Here is an 18,198-nt window from a genome sequence, read left to right as displayed (position 1 = left end):
ACTACAGCTGACGTAGCTTTAGGATGAAGGACGGACGAAGTGGTTTGCTCTGCAGCTGGTTTCACTCTTGGTGTTACAAGGCAGACGTAAATACCCTGGCCTGGGTTTGTCTTTTCTTTTTAACGCTGATTTGCCATCACGGAGAGTGAAGTGCAGCCGGTCTGACCCGGGGCTTGCACCCCGACCCTTCTCAAACGCTGTTATTAAGTGGTTTGTAATAATTTTTTTAACGACTTGCGTATTTTACAACTGGAATTCTTAATAAATAAACGAATAAAGCTGCATGAAGAGTAGGGAGCGGGGCGGGGAGGAATTTTGAATTAGCCTGAACTACTCATTGAAGGTGTTTTGCGTTGCTGGTCTCTCTTTTATGTTGGTAGTGGTGTTTGGTGTGCTGCCAGGTATTTCACCCCAGTATTTATATTTACACAGATACGCCTTTGTTATCCGAGTAGACATCGCCTGCCAAGACCGTTTCCACCCCCCTCCCCTCGCAACAGAAATACCAGTCACCTCTCCATCCCCATGCTGTATTTCCAACGGGGTATCAAATCGCATTCAACTCTACCCCCAGGCTTTTAAAGGAAAAATATCTACTGGAAAAGGACTTTTTTTTCTCACAAGGTAGCCAGGAGTGGGGGCGAGCCCGTCGCTGCGGTGCCAGCCGGCTGCTGCCAGGGTTTTGGGGAGGGGGCGGTTGGAACCGAAAGCCAGGGCGGGGAGGTCGGCGTTGTGATGTTGCGCATCCCCATCCCACGTGCTCTGTGTACTCGTTGGAAATAATAAAATTTTGGATTTGTTTCAAAGCCTTTGGAGATGATGCTCTGTGCGTGCCGGCCTCTGGGGAGGGGGGTTCCTGTCCTGTTTGCGGCTAGGTCCCGTTTTCCAGAGGGTTTGGGGGGTTGTCCCCGCTGGGGCGTGGGGTTTGGCAGAAGCTTTGGTGCCCGTTGGCGAGGGGCCCTTCTGGGGAGACTCCGAGGGTCTGAGCCCCGTCCTTGCTGCGGTGGGAGGCTGGGGAAGGGGTGATGGAGAGCAGGACAGCAGGACTCTCTCCATGCCCAGCTTGTGCCTGGGCTGCAGCAAAGCCAGCATCCCCCGTGCCCCCCTCACACACACCTCCCTTCCCCGGTGCTTTCCACAAAGATGCTCCGCTCCTACCAAATTTACCACGTCCGGAATTTTCACTCTGGTTTCGTAGGGCGCTTGTTTTCCGTGCACGTTCAGAGCATCTCAGTGAGCGGCAAGTGTTGCCCACCCCCGGGAGACGGCAGCAGTGTGCCCCGACTTTTCTGCACGAGCTGGCTCATCTCTCAGCTCCCCATCCCTTTCTGTGTCCATCACAGAATCAATCAGGTTGGAAGAGCCCTCTGGGATCATCGAGTCCAACCATTGCCCTGACACCACCATGGCAACTAGACCATGGCACTAAGTGCCATGTCCAGGCTTTTCTTAAACCCCTCCAGAGATGGTGACTCCACCACCTCCCTGGGCAGCCCCTTCCAATGGCTAATGACCCTTGCTGAGAAGAAATGCTTCCTAATGTCCAACCTGAACCTCCCCTGGAGAAGCTTGAGGCTGTGTCCTCTTGTCCTATCGCTGGTTGCCTGGGAGAAGAGGCCGACTCCCACTTCACTACAACCTCCCTTCAGGTAGTTGTAGACTGCACTAAGGTCACCTCTGAGCCTCCTCTTCTCCAGGCTAAACACCCCCAGCTCCCTCAGCCGTTCCTCATAGGTCAGACCCCCCAGACCCTTCACCAGCTTGGTCGCCCTCCTCTGGACTCGCTCCAACACCTCAACATCTTTCTTGAAGTGCGGGGCCCACAACTGGACACAGGATTCAAGGTGCGGCCTCACCAGTGCCGACTACAGAGGGACGATCGCTTCCCCAGACCGGCTGGCTACACTATTGCTAATAGAGGCCAGGATGCCATTGGCCTTCTTGGCCACCTGGGCACACTGCTGGCTCATGTTTAGCCGGCTGTCAATCAGCACCCCCAGGTCTCTTTCCATCAGACCGCTTTCTAACCATCGGGCCAGCTTAAAAGAATAAAACATCGGTGTCCCCACGATGGAGCGAGGCAGCTGCCTGCTCAGCACGCCAAGCCGGGTGACGCTCAGCCGCTGCCATACCTCGCTGGCTTCTCCTCCGTTTCCAAGGCTGGCTCTGACTGGGGCTTCAGCTCCCAACAGCCGCAGCATCTGCCAAGCCGAGGAGGTGTGGAACAGGCGGGGAAAGCGTAGGCGAGGTGTTGCTCCCCGCATGCCACGCTGCTGCCCACCCCGACGCCGGCGTGAGGGCCTGCAGCGCTCGCTAATGAGAGTAAACCCATTTGTGCTAATTGCATTCATTAGACGCGAGCCCATTAGCTTCGCAGCATGCGGAGGGGGAAGAGGAGAGGAGAAGCACAACCCCTTGTCGCCGCTCCTGGGGATGGCTTTGCCACGGGGGACTTGCAGCGTGTCACTGCAGGAGGGATCGGACCCACCAGGGAAGGGGGAGATCCCCAAATCCGGGGTGAAACAGGAAGGCTGAGGAAGGGCAAGGGCTGTCCTGGGGGTGATGAAGGCAGGAGGGGCAGAGGAAGGCTGGAGAGCCCCATCCAGCTGCCAGACCCCGGTTGTGTATTCACCCCCCACACCCATGCAGAGGTTTAACTGCCTCCATTGCTGGTCACCCTTGCCTGGGTGGACAACGTATGACACTGGTGTGGCTGAGGGCACGTGCCCTCAGATGGCCACACACCCCAGGGATGATCCTGAACTCCTGTTTTTAACCACGCTGGGGTCTTTGTGTCTTTCCTGCTCACTTGCATGTCACCACTCATGCACATGTCACCGGCACGCTGAAGCGCTTGTGGGCTCCGGCTGCCAAAGCTGAAGGAGGCAGAGCTGGCTCTCTGCCCGCTGCGTTAAACCCTGCCCTCCGTTAAACCGCTCCAGGAAACAGCCAGAGGAGATACGGTGAATGGGAGAGGAATGGTCCTAAAGGTGAAGGCAGGCAGAAGCCCCTCCGGGTCCCCCCAGAGCTCAGGGTTTGCCTCAGCCCCGTGCCACCCTGCCTTCGCAGCGCCACAGTCGGTGGCTGTGCCGGGTGCCAGCTGGAGCGCCGGGAAGGGCTGGCGCGGAGAGAAATGTCAGGATGAATATTGCATTGGCTCGTCGCGCTGTCAGCACCATGTCTGCAAAGTGCCACCCAAGCTGGGGAGGGGTGGGAAGGGAGAGGGGGACGGGGGTGGTCTCGCTCCCAACCTGAGCTCATCGCCTTCTCCAGGCAAAATTGCCCAAAAAAACCCTTAAACAGGCATCCTGCACCTAGAGGCTGGCACTTACTGCAGGGCCCATCTGCAAGGAGGACATGGAGCTCTTGGAGCAAGTCCAGAGGAGGCCACGAAGATGCTCAGAGGGCTGGAGCCCCTCTGCTATGGAGACAGGCTGAGAGAGTTGGGGCTGTTCAGCCTGGAGAAGAGAAGGCTCTGGGGAGACCTTCTAGCACCTTCCAGTACCTGAAGGGGCTACAGGAAAGTGGGAGAGGGACTTTTTACAAGGGCATGGAGTGACAGGATGAGGGGGAACGGTTTTAAACTGCAAGAGGGGAGATTGAGATGAGATATGAGGAAGAAATTCTTTGCTGTGAGGGTGGTGAGAGCCTGGCCCAGGTTGCCCAGAGAAGCTGTGGCTGCCCCCTCCCTGGCAGTGTTCAAGGCCAGGTTGGATGGGGCTTGGAGCAACCCGGTCTGGTGGAAGGTGTCCCTCCCCAGTGCTCCTTAGTACAGCTCCAGTGCTCCACAGTGCTCCCCAGTACAGCCCAGTGCACCCACTGCTGCCCAGTGTTCCCCAAGGCTGCCCAGGGCTCCCCAGTAGAGCCCATTGCTCCCCAGTCTTCCCTCGTACAGCCCAGTGCTGCCCAGCGCTCCCCAGTACAGCCCAGTCACGCCCCGCCCTGCCCCAGGCCCCGCCCCAGGCCCCGCCCCTGTCGCTGTCCGCCCGCCGGCGTGTCAATAAAGCTGGACGAAGGGCCGCTTCCCCTCCCGGCAGTCCCCTCCGCCCTCTGATTGGTAGCGGAGGCCGCCGCTCGGGGCGCGTCGGCCAATGGGAGGGCAGAGAGAGGCGCAGGGGGTGTTCCTTCCCGTCCGGCCCGTCGGCTCGGCCTGAGCGGGGCGCGCGGCGGGGCCCGGCCGTGAGCGGAGGCGCCGCGGGCGGCACCGGCGCCATGTTCCGCCGCAAGCTCTCGGCCCTCGACTACCACAACCCGGCCGGCTTCAACTGCAGGGGTGAGGGGCTGCGGCGGCGCTCCGGGGCCGCTGCGCCGTCACTTCCCCTCCCGCCCGTCTCCTCACGCACCGGCGGCCCCGGGCCTCCCCCGTCCCCTCAGGGCTGCGCTCCGAGGCCGCGGCGGCTGGCTCCGGCTCGCCCTTCCCGTTGCCATCCCCTCGCTTTAGCGCTTCGGAAACCTCCGCCCCGCGGTGGTTCCTAGGCCGAGAGGGGCCCGAGGATGGGTGGTTAAGGCCGGAGGGGTCTGCTGGGCTCTGAGCCTTAGTGCAGCTCTCTGGGCTCGGAGGTTTCGGTGCAGCGCAGCGTTTAGGGAAAATCCCGAGTTGCCACCGGGAAAACCGGGATCCCGGTGCACTGCAGTGGGTGTGCGCGGTTGGTTGGGTTTCGGTGGCTCTGGGAGCCAGGAACAGAGCGAAGGCAGAGGGTGGACAAGGCGGCTGCTGCTCTCGGCCTCCTCCCGTGGAGAGCCGTGGTTTATGTAATGCGAGGGACGGGTGACACCCGTGCCACAGAAAACGCCCTCAGGTCTTAAGTTCCTTATAGTGAAGACGTCTTTTTTGCTTAAAGGCTCGTTTTTTCAGTGTAGAAGTTTTAAAAGGTCTTGCTGAAAGCTTTCCTTCGCATGCGTTGTGACCATGTCTGTGTCTTACAACACATTGGATGGAAGTAGGGCACTTGCATCGCTTAGAAGACACTTCTGAGAAGCAGAAGTGTTGTTCTTGTCCCTGATGGGCAAAAGTGGTGTGCTTACCCCAGCCAGAGATGCGGGAGGATATTAAACTCGTTAACTTAGGATATTAAAGCTCATCCAAAGCCAAAATATCACAGCTGGTTTCTGAGTGGTTGATGATACCCCAGGGCTGTGATCTGCTGTGTGCAGAAATGAAGCCTGTCATTGAAGTGCAGGTGCAGGCTAAATTGCTTCGTCCAGTACTAATATCTTTGGCCCACAGCTTTTGTATTGTGGAATTCCAGCTCCCAAATAATGAGGTGTTGGGTCAACAACCGAGAAAAGTTTGAGTCAGCAGTGAAGGAAGAAAATGTCTTTGCACAGAGTTGTGTGTGGTGCTCTTTGGAAGAGACGGGGGGGGGCTGAATTTCTCCATCATTGTTTCCCCTTTCCTTCTTTACTTAATAAGTTATAACTATATTCCCAACAAAAACAATCTGTAGGCTGATGCCTTTTAGTGTAGTCAGTCAACTATAGCGATTTGAAAAATGGAAAACAGTGTTGTGTTTTGGTCAGAGGTTATCCTGGAGTACATGATTTCAGTGTTAGAGGTATCTTTCTTTATGGTAAAATCTGAAAGTGCCAGTATTTGTTGGTAAAAATTGGGTCAAAACATAAGGGCTTGGTTTTGTCCTTAAGATGTTGGTTAATTCTTGCATTGTTTCCTTCTGACAGATGAAACAGAATTCAGAAATTTTATTGTCTGGCTTGAAGACCAGAAAATCAGACATTACAAGATTGAAGACCGAGGGAATTTAAGAAACATACACAGTGATGACTGGCCCAAAGCATTTGAAAAGGTATTTTGTTGTTTCAAACACCATTTTAAATTATGATGGTGTCTTTTGTAAATGACAATTAATAGCTGCTGTAGTTGTTGAATATAAATTACACTGAGTATTTATCCTGTCTCTGAACTTTTACATTTCTAGGAATTTAAATGTATTATTGAAGACAAACTGTACTAAGATGGTAGAATGTTTTGTACATAATTTTCACTCAGCTGTGTTTTTGCAATAGGTGGTATCCATCCTAATCTCTTTCTTGCCTGATTTGATTCAGCTCTTGAAGTAGAAAGAAAATTGGCTACAAATAAACAGCTTTTTCTGCATTAAGGATTCTTATGTACCAAAAGGAAAATGGATTAGGCTAACGTGCTCGTGGGCTTTGCAAGCGTGTGGAAGAAAGTCACTGCAGCTCATCTCTGCACCTCTTGTCATTTCAGATAGATGATTTTCCACTGCTAGCACAAAGCATGGCAAGCAGCCATCATTTTGTGAGGGATCTCTTGCGTGCTCATGAGCATTTTGAGTCACCACAGGGCTGTTGAGGTTTCCCTCTTGGTTCCCATTTCCTTTCTCTCCAGACAGCCCTACGAGGAGCTGAAAATGCCTGCCAGGGGAGCCCTGCCTGCTCGTGCTCTCCAGCCCCTGGTGCCCTTTCCCTCCAGTGCTGGTGCTGCCCGAGCAGAGGCTGTGTGGCTCCTTCTCTTCCCCCAGCAAAGGGACACAGCAGAATGTCACCATGTCCTGAGCTTTAGCAGTCTTGACAGTAGGTTGGGCTGGGTCCTGTGTTCTGGTTTCAGAAGAGCAGAGACTGTGTCCCAGCCATGTTTTGTCCTCTCCCACTGTGCACAATCCCTAAGAAAGGGAAAATTACTTCTGCTGCCCCTCAGAATCCTCTGAGATCAGTATTGTGAAAGCCTTGGGTAGCATCATTCCTCCTCCTTGCTTTAGATGGGATGTTGTTTCTGTAATTTGTTCTGTCCTTTTGCTTTCCCTTGCCTACGCTTCCTCTGTAAAATGAACAGAGAGCAAAGAAAGGGGTATTTTGATTTCTGTGGTTGCATTCTGACAGTGGATAACATGAATAACATTCATTAAAAAGCAGGTGCCATCACTAAATGGCAGAGGCAAGTTAGCAGGGGATTGGAGTGCTCTAAAATGTCTGAGATGGATCAGATGCAGCAGCAGGACATTTCACAATGCTGCTTCTTGTTAATAACCATCTTCTAACTGTAAGGTCTGTGGGAAAGTGACTGTTTACAAAACACTTCTGTGCTCCTAGCTAATTCATGCAGGTCAATAACATCTATTTGTTTTCTCCTCTTTCTGCTCCACAGTACATGAAAGACGTAAACTGTCCTTTCAAAGTACAAGAACGACAAGAAACAGTGGACTGGCTTCTGGGCTTAGCAGTTAGGCTTGAGTATGGAGATAATGGTATGGGTGAATTTAATATTTCAAAATGAGAGGGAAACGTGTCTTTCTATTTAATTGTGTGAAGTACTTGTCAAGACAATGCCAAAAGTATATATTTTCTTAAAAAATACAATTTCATCTGCTTGATTTTGCACCATATTCACATGGGAACTGTTGCTGTTCAGCTCAACTCCCACGGGACAGTACAGTAGCGTACTTGCATTTATTACTTTATTTCTGGATACAACAAAACCAATTGTATATATTTATACCCTTCTCCCTGTGGGATTGCCTTTATGAGAACTTACTCTGAAGTATATTAAATGCGTTTTCTTTAGTACTGCATTTATTCAAATAAGTTATTCTTAGACCCTTGTTTCACAGGGAGTAGATCCTGAACCCTTGGGAACTAGGGCAAGGTTATGAAAAAAGTTGAGTTGAATCTCAACAGTCAGCAGCAGTTTCATTTCCTTGTAGTCAGACTGCAGATACAATTGTAATTACTGGTGGCAAACATCATAATAGCCAAAGTACTGCTTTCCATTACCTATAATTCCTGCAGGGCTGAGCTCTGCCTGAGACAAGGACAGGATATAAATACTTGGAATCTGTAGAGCTGGTTCTCAGTCCCTCACGATGGAGAAAGTGAGCTGCCTGTGTCTCAGGGTTATGTGAAAATGGAGGAGCCAGGAGATCCATCCTCAGAAGGCTTGAAAAACCCCTGTGTGGGTTGTAGATGAATGCTGCAGTCTATAAAACAAAGCCTTCACTGATCAGAGCCAACTTCAGTCTGTAGTTCTTGAGCCCTACGTACGCTGCAGGTTGAGGCAGAGGGCCAGTGCTGGTTGAACTGATGGATTTTACAAGTGGTAGAACTGTAAGGTGCAGCTTGTTCAGCCTTGTGGGATGAGGACTGTAGGAAGAGCCTTAATCAAGAGCAGAATGCCCTACATAAGTGTGGAGCATGCTCTGATGCTGCTCTTGGATAGCACGTAAGCTTCTGCAGATGGGAGCTGTTAGGGCAGCTCACTAGAGCAGGAGCCTTTGGGCATCTTCGTAGGGAGCTCCAAAACATCAGTGTATAAGCCCAGAAGGTTCTTGGGCAATTACCACACCCCAAAAATACAGCTATAGCAAACTACAGCTTGGCACTAAACTTTTAACTGGTTATTTTTGTCATTAGCTCTAACGGTGTTCATGTTTGCTTCTTCATTTAACAGCTGATAAATATAAGGATTCTACCCCTGATGGTTCTAAAAATACTGATAATACAGCAAAAAATGCAGAACCACTGATTAACCTGGACGGTAAGTGTGCAGCAACCTACTGTATGGATGTGAAAGTGTTCTGTGGCCTGTGTGATGTTTTTCAGATTTTAAGCTATTATATTACTGTGATACATATGACTTTCTAAAGCTTTAGGAATGCAGGGTTTATATGTTCTTTTACTGCTGGCTCAAACTGCCTCTCTGAACAGTATTTCAAGATTACTTTGAGTTGTTTGCACTTTGTATTCCTACAAAAAGAAGGAGGAACTGCTCCATGTGAATCCCAGGTACCTGGATGTGCACTGATGCAGAGCTCTTCGTGTTGGCAAAGAGGGGAAGGGCAGAGGGGAGAATCTTTCCCAGGATAATGAGGTGCCCAGAGAATTGATGAGATATGAATAAGTTGGGAGGGCTTTTATCAGGCAGTGAGGAAGCAGATGAAGGGGTTTTACCTTAACAGCTTTGCAGAGAGCTCTAGAAAACATGAGTACTTACTGTGGGTTAGGGTGAAATAGCAAGATGCCTTCTGACTGTAGACTCTAACATAGCTTTTTAAAAATAAAAAGCCAAGGAAACATTATGGCAGACTGTTTACTTCAGTACTGTCACATATTACATGTTGGCTTGGTCTTCCCCCGCTGTACCTCTCATAATTGTTTTAATTTTTTTGACTGCTAGGCACATTCACAATAAATGGAAGTGGTGGAAAATAGCTACTAAAATTAGCCCTGAGTCCCTCAAGTCTTCTCCCATTGCTGCTTCTACAAAAAGACAGCTGGGAATTGGTCCTGCCCTCACCGAGCAGGCACAGTTCTGCTCTGCGGCGATGGGTTTATAAAAGAGAACACATTTGTGTAGTTGGCTTCATTTTTAAAGAATTAACACAGGTTTCCTGTGTCATAGGACATATGCAATGCTTTTGGCGTTGAAAACAATGTTGTTTGTGCTTGGATGGTGTTCTGCAACCTGGTCACGAAGCCCAGTGCACACTTTGGTTGCTTTGTAGCCAGACTAGGTGGTTGCTTACTGCTGTGTATCCATGGCCTTGCCCATACTTGAGAGCAATTCCACACCATGGAGTCAGGAAGCCAATTCTGTCTTTTGGAGCCAGTTAAACTAACATGTATTTTTAATGATGATGATGATTTTTACAGTGAATAATCCTGACTTCAAGGCTGGAGTGATGGCTTTAGCTAATCTGCTTCAAATTCAGCGACATGATGATTACTTGGTAATGCTTAAGGTGAGTTTCACAGTTTTCACACCTCCTTTCTTCCTCCTTTTCCCCAGTAGCTGGTATGTGTGTAATAGCTTGTGATAACTATGACTTTGTGGACACAGGTAGAAAGTAAAACTCATCCTGTATGTGCGTTTTCAAGCAAATAAGAACACAGAATATAAATCATGGCAATAATGCAGGGATAATTATGTTGGTAAACAGTTCAATTGGAGCTGAGTTGCTGGAATTCCAACACTGAGAACTATTGTTCAGATTTTTAAGTGCTCTAGGTTAACTGAAGTACTGCTTTGTGTTTTTTTTTAATGAACCTCAAATATTGAGGAACACACTCAAAGAAGTTCTATTCCAGTGCTAGAAATTAAGGGGGATTTGAAAACATAAAGGCTAAGTGATGCAAAGGATGTTTTAAAACAAACGACCTAGGGAGGAGCCACAGCTAAAAGCTTCCTCCTTTTGGTCCTGTGAACTGTTTCCTCCTTGTCATTATTGAAGTCAGTTTAATTTAGTCTTGACAACTAATCATGGCTTTTAAATGCAGTGAATAGGCTAACTGATTTCCTGAATCATCTTTTTTATGACCTGGATAAAATTTGTGACTTAGTGGTGGAACTCTGTAGTTATCTGTAAATATGGGGTTGAACCTGTACTGTATTCTTTAGGTACTGTATTTACTGAGGCTGTAGCAATCCTGAGTTCCCACTTGATCATGTTATAATATGGAAATAAGCTTAGTTTTGTTTGGCACCAAAATGAACTCATTTCACTGAAAAAATATGTTCATCCATTACAGTAGCTGTTATATTTGCTAAATTTATTTTGGAGAAACTAAATGCTGTGGATATTGAAGTTTATATGGTGTGTGTAAGCCTATAGCAAGTATTCTTAAACAGTACTATCATGTTAGCCTGGTTTCCTAAGGAATTAACAGCCTGCAGTTATCCCATCAACCACCTTCTCATTCTCTCCAGTGTGGTATCCTCCTTTGCCTTCCCAAAATAGCCTTTGAACTCTTAACCAACCTTCAGAGAGTGGTGGAGACCTTGTATGTCAAACCCCTACCAAAAAAAAAACCCCAAACCCCACAAAAGGGTTATTGAGTAGAGAGAGAAGAGCCCCTGTGAATGGTGATGTTGAGGATCTGCAGTATGAGCTCAGCCCTTGTTAGACAGAGTTCCTTTGGGTCTTCTCACAGAATCATCTTGAGGCTAGCAAACTTTATCTGGATTCTTCTTATTTGGTACTAACAACTCAAAGAGAAAGCAGAATGTGTTTTCTACATAAATGTATTTACATTTCTGTCACTATTTCCACATTTCTCACTTTTTTTTGGACAGAAGTGGTTGGACAAAACCACCAGCCTGAATTTTCTTGCTTTTAATTAGAGTGAGAATAGATTCCTGCAATGGCAGTTCATGCCCAGCCAAGGTTAACCCACCACAATGAACAACAGTCATGCTGGTTCTCAGGGTTTGATGGAATGGGTGCTTAGGGAAGGCCAAAGGGTGCAAGCATGCCACAGACATCTGGCCAGAGTGAGCAGAGAGATGTTTGAGATCACATTTTATTTGAATTTGGCAAGTTGTTCAGAAAGCATCTGTGTAACACAGTTGGATATCCTTCTCCTGACGCGAAAGGCACTCAAAATTCTCTTATACAGGGTCTGGTTTCACTGCTGGAATTTAAAGTCCTCATCAAATCACTCTTTTGTCCAGGCTACTCCCTTCAGTTAAAGATTTCTAGAAGTATTCAGTGGCAACTTTCTAGCATCGCCTCTCAACTTTAATCATGACCAAAACCGGGGGAGATCTTGGGGGAGAAACACGAAGCAGTAAGGCTGCTCCTGTCACATTTGGCTGCTCCTCAGGGAAAGTCTGAGGAATGTGTTTGACAGACCCAGATCTTTGTGGTGGAAGTCTGCCTGCATGGAATTCATTCAGCTATTTTTAGAGGCCCTTACAGCTGTAGGTATCAGTAACTGATAGCTCTGATATGATTTCGTGCTATGTGCTGGAGCCAGTAAAAACAGATGAGCAGCAGGATTGTTAAAATCAAGGCTGTTCTTGTTCCTGTGTCTAAAAATAATTCCGTTCTGCTCTCAGTCTTTTTAAAACCTGGGTGGGTAGCCGTGCTCCAGGTTTTGTTGGAAATGTGGAAGATGGTTCAGCACCTACTGAAAGATGCCGATAGCAGGAATTCCTTCCCGAGGAAGCTCTATGGCTGCAGCATTAAAGGTGTGAGGTCTCAGAAAAAATAAAAATATTCCTAGTACTTTGCAGTTTCTGGCCCAGTAGTGGCTGAAATTAATACTGTAATGTCCTTATCTCTTCTGATCAAGCTGCCTTCCCTCAGCCAAAGAGACTACACCAGTGTAAGACACTACTTGCAAAGAATAATGCTGTTTGAAAAGGTTTAACGTCTGAAAGAGTTTTCCAAAACATCTTTCACAGAACTGTGGGTTTGAGGTTATGCTAGGTTGTAATGTTGGCTCCTTTTCCCTCGGAATTGCCGGGAAATGCATCAAGACATAAATTAATTACTCTCTCCCTTAAATGTTTTTCCTAGGCCATTCGCATTTTGGTTCAGGAGCGCTTGACGCAGGATGCCATAGCGAAGGCCAGCCAGTCCAAGGAGGTTTGTATATACTCTGTGTGAGTCTGGTGTTAATTATTCCGTGTCGACTAAAGAAGGGTGGGCGTGAATGTCTGCTGTCTCAGTCAGAACCGGTTCTGTTTAAACACTTCACTTAGGAGGGTGGTGGAACTTGCTTTATGTTCACCATCCTGATTCTAAAAGACTATGGAGAGTATACAAAGTTCTTTTTGTTTTGGTTGAATACAAATATGTGTTCCTGTGTGCTATATTGTGTAAATAGCTGTTCTGTCTTCATATTTGCAAGAGGATTACCCTTGCTGTTCAGTGCAGCAGGCCTACAGTATGAGAAGAAATGTGTGACCTGGCTTTTCCGTGGAATTGGCAGCATTGGCTGCATAAACAGGTTGAAACATTCCTTGTATGGAGTGTTTTGCTTCGTATGTACACCTCATGTTTAAGGAATGGGATGTTGGACATCCAACTCCTCCCCCCCAGAATCACAGAATCAATCAGGTTGGAAGAGCCCTCTAGGATCATCGAGTCCAACCATTGCCCTGACACCACCATGTCAACTAGACCACGGCACTAAGTGCCACGTCCAGGCTTTCCTTAAACACCTCCAGAGATGGTGACTCCACCACCTCCCTGGGCAGCCCCTTCCAATGGCTAATGACCCTTGCTGAGAAGAAATGCTTCCTAATGTCCAACCTGAACCTCCCCTGGCGAAGCTTGAGGCTGTGTCCTCTTGTCCTATCGCTGGTTGCCTGGGAGAAGAGGCCGACTCCCACTGTGCTACAACCTCCCTTCAGGTAGTTGTAGACTGCAATAAGGTCACCTCGGAGCCTCCTCTTCTCCAGGCTAAACACCCCCAGCTCCCTCAGCCGTTCCTCATAGGTCAGACCCTCCAGACCCTTCACCAGCTTGGTCGCCCTCCTCTGGACTCGCTTCAACACCTCAACATCTTTCTTGAAGTGCGGGATCCCCACTCCCTCCCTAAAAAGAAATGGTGAAGGAAACTGCACTTAAACCTCAGATTTTGCAGAATTATTTTCTAACCACAAGCTGTCCGTTTGTAAGATGTTCCAGGGGATGACTGTGGTTTTTCAGATTTGTCATTCCTTAAACATCCCAGTTCTCCTGCTCTTCTCTCTGGGTTTTGGCACAGCAGCTGCTGGCACTGGCTCTTGGGCTCAGCTGGGGTAGGCAGCCTCTCTTGCGCTGCAGGTGTAGGTTTAGAAGTGTTCCTGCTAAAGGAGCTGCTCAAAGAGCACAAGTCCCTTCATCTTCTCTGGTAGCTGCTCAGAACAGTCCATGCTTTATTTATTATCACAACGCTGCTGATGGTGTTTGCTAAGTGGCAGTCACAGGTGCTCTGAGTTGCAATGCAATAATTGCCAGAAGTGTTGGAACAGCAAAGCAAAGCTTTGGTCTTGTATATCCCTAAAACCGTTAAAAGAGCAGGAAAATAGGAGAGCAGCTGAGCCTGCTGCAGTCATCTTAGGTTCTATAGCTAATGTTAATAAAAAGCTGCTTTTAGTTGTTGTTTACATAGCTGCACAGCTGACATGCAGGGGTCAAAACAGGATTTTCTGCGAGTTTGGCAGAATGAGCTCTGAGGAACAGTGAGTTTTTTCATGAAAATTGTTCAGATTCGATAGGGCTTCAAAGCATCAAGTCTTAGGTTGAAATGTCACCATGTCCCTGAATGTCAAACATGTCACTGGGAGCATATTCTCAGTAGGAATGCTAAATTTCAAGTGGGTGGAGAAAAGACAGGGGGTTGGAAGCAGGGAAACAGCTTTATCTGTGCTGGCAGTGATCAACGTAATGTGCCAGATGAATGAAGAAGATATCTTCAAAGCAGAGGGGATATCTGGGTCGCAGGATAGAAGGAGAGGGGAAAATAAACCTCTGCTGCTGATTTTTGGCTGGCTTGTTAATGGCCAAAATGCCAGCCAGTGACACTTTGTATATTAAGCCTTGTCCAGGTGATAAATGTGACTGCTGCATGGCAGGTGACTTAATATACAAAATGTCATGAGTCGCATTCTTGGCAATATCAAGGTAGAGTGGGGAAAAGATAAAATAGATACAGAAATGTTCTCTGACTGAAGGATACGTATGAGGACTGTGCTGAGGACACATACTGCTGTGCTCGTGGTTTAAATGTACCAAGTAAAATGAGATTTATCTTGTTGGGTTGTCAAGGTACAGTTTTCAAGATAAGAAATGACATTTTTATTTTAGATTATGTTTTGAATCGCTGGTAATTCAGTGTACTCTGTGTCTAGACAGGATTCAGATTTATACTGACAGACTCATAGGCTGTCCTGGGCTTTCCTTGCCTGATGAGTTATCCTAGGTAGGATCAAGTACAACAAATGCTCTTCAGGGTCACTTTAAAGCTGCTCCCAAAGTCTATACCTGAGGCATGTCTAAAAGCACAGCAAACTGGGTACATTTTCCCCCTACTTTGAAATCTGGAAACTTCTTCTCTCCCACTCCCAGGGAATCTAGCTTTGCTGTTGACACTTCCAGTTACATGGGAGATGGTCAGGCCCATTGCAAGTGTTTTTGTGCAGTGGTTTTAAATTAAATTTTGGGGGAATGAGGCTGAGAAATGAAGTTGTCTGCATGGGAAAGGATTTAAAGGTGCTCTTCACCTCTCTCCCTGTTTGAAGCTGCTGTGCAAATGAGCACGTGCCTGTTGTAGTAGTAGCAGCAGTGGGAAAGTACCAGAAAAGAATCTGTTTGAAGTGGCATTCTTGATAACAAGCTGTTTAAATTTAACCAATGCAGATGTATTTTTAAGATTGCAGTTGAACATCCCTTTTACTGTAAAGGCCACGGAAAAGCACCACTTTTTGAAAAGGGGGTGTTAGAGTTAGTTTCAGTCAGCATTTGGTATTTATTTTGCATTGTTTTGATCAACTCAGAATGTTTTTATGTGTATACAAAAGCCTTTAAAAGAAAACCTCACTGTTTAGGAGGCTTTCAGTCCCACCATTATAAAAACTAATTGTATTGAACTCAAATGTTTTTGTTGTGCCAAATCACAGAATCAGCCAGGTTGGAAGAGCCCTCTGGGATCATCGAGTCCAACCATTGCCCTGACACCACCATGTCAACTAGACCAGGGCACTAAGTGCCATGTCCAGGCTTTTCTTAAACACCTCCAGAGATGGTGACTCCACCACCTCCCTGGGCAGCCCCTTCCAATGGCTAATGACCTTGCTGAGAAGAAATGCTTCCTAATGTCCAACCTGAACCTCCCCTGGCAAAGCTTGAGGCTGTGTCCTCTTGTCCTATCACTAGTTGCCCGGGAGAAGAGGCCGACTCCCACTGCGCTACAACCTCCCTTCAGGTAGTTGTAGACTGCAATAAGGTCACCTCTGAGCCTCCTCTTCTCCAGGCTAAACACCCCCAGCTCCCTCAGCCGTTCCTCGTAGGTCAGACCCTCCAGACCCTTCACCAGCTTGGTCGCCCTCCTCTGGACTTGCTCCAACACCTCAACACCTCAAATGCGAGGCGTTTGGCAAATGTTGAAAATAGTTACAGAGGTAGTAAAAGCAAATTCTAAGATTTGCATTGTTTATATCTAATTTTATGTGTGTGTTGAAACATGGTGAGTGGTTGTTTAGCATGACTGCTCCTCCCCAGCTGGAGAGGGCAAAGGAAAGAGAGCAATGCTTATAAATAACCACGACTAAAACTTCTCCTTGTCCTGTCTTAACAGAGCAAGTGTTTAGAAAATCGAATGTTCAGCTTTATTCCTAAGCTTAACACTTGAGCAAATGATTCTGGGGATGTTGACGGAGGCTGCAAGTTCGGTGCTTGAGAAACTTACTTGATTACAGAGAACTTTTACAACTCTTTGACAGGCAATAGTTGCTAAGCAAGCCAAGAAAGCCCAGTTTGTGCGTGCTTTTTTGTTTGCCTGGGGAGCGGTGTTGCTGGCGGGGGTGTTCTCTCGCAGCGCTGCTGTTAGCCTTTTAAGGATTGAATGTGGGCAGTGTGTATCCAATGGGGTTCGCTTGACAAGTAGGGATTATTAAGCATGAAGATTTTTCGTTATTAATACTCCGGGTTTGATGTTTCAGGACACAAAGGCACTCGTGTAATCAAGCATGATGACTTTAAGTTGTCACACATGTCTATATAACACTCGAGTGTCCTCTCCTCCAGAGTTACCTGGTGTAGCACTTGATTTTATTTTCCAAACATGCAAAATTTCTAATTACATTTGAACATGTGTTTTTTTTTTTCTTTTTAAAGGGTTTGCCTGTTGCTTTAGAAAAGCACATTCTTGGTTTTGACACAGGAGGTAAGCAGTTCTCTTAATGTTACTTTTAATTAGTGATGTTTGCCTTTGACAAAGGATATTACTGTCAAATATGGAGCTAATGCGTACGGTAAAAAAAGCCTGTGGTGGAAAGAATTACCCCCTCCCAGCTCGTTATTTACGAGCACTCCTGAGTATTTTGATTTGGAACAGAAAAGCATAAATCTTTAGCTGGGGAATATGTTGTTTCAGAATAATGTTTAACAGCTTTTAATGGCAGTCTGCAAGCGGCAGGAATGCTTCTCCTTGCTGCTGTCTTGTCAGTCTTGCATCTGCCAGCAGAGGACCTCTGTGCTGCTTCTGTGGGGTTTAGCTGCAGGATTTACCTGCTGTCGAATCGGAGCCAGCGCAAGTTGGCATGACCTGATAGAGTATTTTGTAAGGAATAGCCAGATGACCTGAGACTCTGCTCATCTGGCTTCACTTTTGCCCCGTGTACACCTAAATTAGCACTCAGAATGCTTCGTACTGACCTGACGTGGCTGTGGGTTACTGCAGGCGCTGCAGGAAGCTGAGCGAGGTTTTGCAGAGCACCCTGTCCCTCTCTGGCAGCAGGGATGGTTGGTTCCTATTTCAAGCACGAAAACCACAAGCATGAGTGAAGTGCAGAGCATTAACTTAGACCAAGCTTTTCTAAAGACCTTCATGTCAGATGAAAATGCTTGATACGACTTGAGTCACCATCCCTGGAGGGATTTAAAAGATCGATCAGAATCAGAATCAATCAACCAGGTTGGAAGAGCCCTCTGGGCTCATCGAGTCCAACCATTGCCCTGACACCACCATGGCAACTAGACCATGGCACTAAGTGCCATGTCCAGGCTTTTCTTAAACCCCTCCAGAGATGGGGACTCCACCACCTCCCTGGGCAGCCCCTTCCAATGGCTAATGATAATGTCTTTGAGATGAGTAGATGTGGTGCTGAGGGACATGGGTTAGTAGTGGACTTGGCAGTGCTGGACTTGATCTTAAAGGTCCTTTTGAACCAAAACATTTCTGTGATTCTATGATTTCTCTTTCTGCACCTCCCCCAGATGCTGTTCTCAATGAAGCTGCCCAAATTCTCCGACTGCTGCATATAGAGGAGCTCCGAGAGCTGCAAACAAAAATTAACGAAGCGATTGTAGCAGTGCAGGCCATTATTGCTGATCCCAAGACGGACCACAGACTGGGGAAGGTCGGGAGATGAGCAGATAAAAGCTTTTAGGCTCTTGTGTACTTAGTACAATTAGGAACCACGTACAACTCTGCACGACCCCGGCACGCAGTTTGAAATGGTATTCTTTTACTGTTTTGAAAGAAAACAGGAAATAGAGTTCTAACTTCTGATGAATTATCATTTTTCTTTCAATAAATGAAGCTGGGGAAAACAGACAAATTGTTCTGATGAGCTCTGAGTTGGCAAATATGACTTTTTCAGTGTGTTTGGCTTTGTGGTGAGAGGGGGGAGTGTTACAGATTCCTCTTTTCCTGAGGTCCTGCCATACAAACAGCTCGCTCCTGGCTTGCTTGCAGCTTCTCCACGGACTACCCTACAACTGAAATATTTAA

At 47.5% G+C, this 18,198-nt stretch overlaps 1 protein-coding gene across 1 annotated transcript; it reads left to right on the top strand.

Annotated features, from left to right (window-relative positions):
* The first annotated feature begins 4,126 nt into the window (after positions 1 to 4,126).
* On the top strand, positions 4,127 to 18,025 carry RTRAF (RNA transcription, translation and transport factor). The gene is made up of 8 exons (XM_068416593.1): positions 4,127 to 4,273; positions 5,680 to 5,804; positions 7,127 to 7,226; positions 8,426 to 8,512; positions 9,628 to 9,716; positions 12,276 to 12,344; positions 16,581 to 16,629; positions 17,682 to 18,025. Exons 1-8 carry the CDS (start codon positions 4,213 to 4,215, stop codon positions 17,834 to 17,836), a joined length of 735 nt encoding a protein of 244 aa, XP_068272694.1. The 5' UTR covers positions 4,127 to 4,212; the 3' UTR covers positions 17,837 to 18,025.
* The last annotated feature ends 173 nt before the right edge of the window (positions 18,026 to 18,198 follow it).

This window comes from Nyctibius grandis, chromosome 20 (assembly GCF_013368605.1).
Source record: "Nyctibius grandis isolate bNycGra1 chromosome 20, bNycGra1.pri, whole genome shotgun sequence".
NCBI classification, from domain to species: Eukaryota; Metazoa; Chordata; class Aves; order Nyctibiiformes; family Nyctibiidae; genus Nyctibius; species Nyctibius grandis.
This window is presented reverse-complemented; position numbering and strand designations above follow the sequence as displayed.

Bases quoted from the DNA above. Each gene is read 5' to 3' on its own strand.
- RTRAF (XM_068416593.1), top strand. From the start codon at position 4,213: ATGTTCCGCCGCAAGCTCTCGGCCCTCGACTACCACAACCCGGCCGGC. The intron at 9,717-12,275 runs GTGAGTTTCACA...TGTTTTTCCTAG, and splicing joins ATTACTTGGTAATGCTTAAG to GCCATTCGCATTTTGGTTCA. The intron at 16,630-17,681 runs GTAAGCAGTTCT...CACCTCCCCCAG, and splicing joins TCTTGGTTTTGACACAGGAG to ATGCTGTTCTCAATGAAGCT.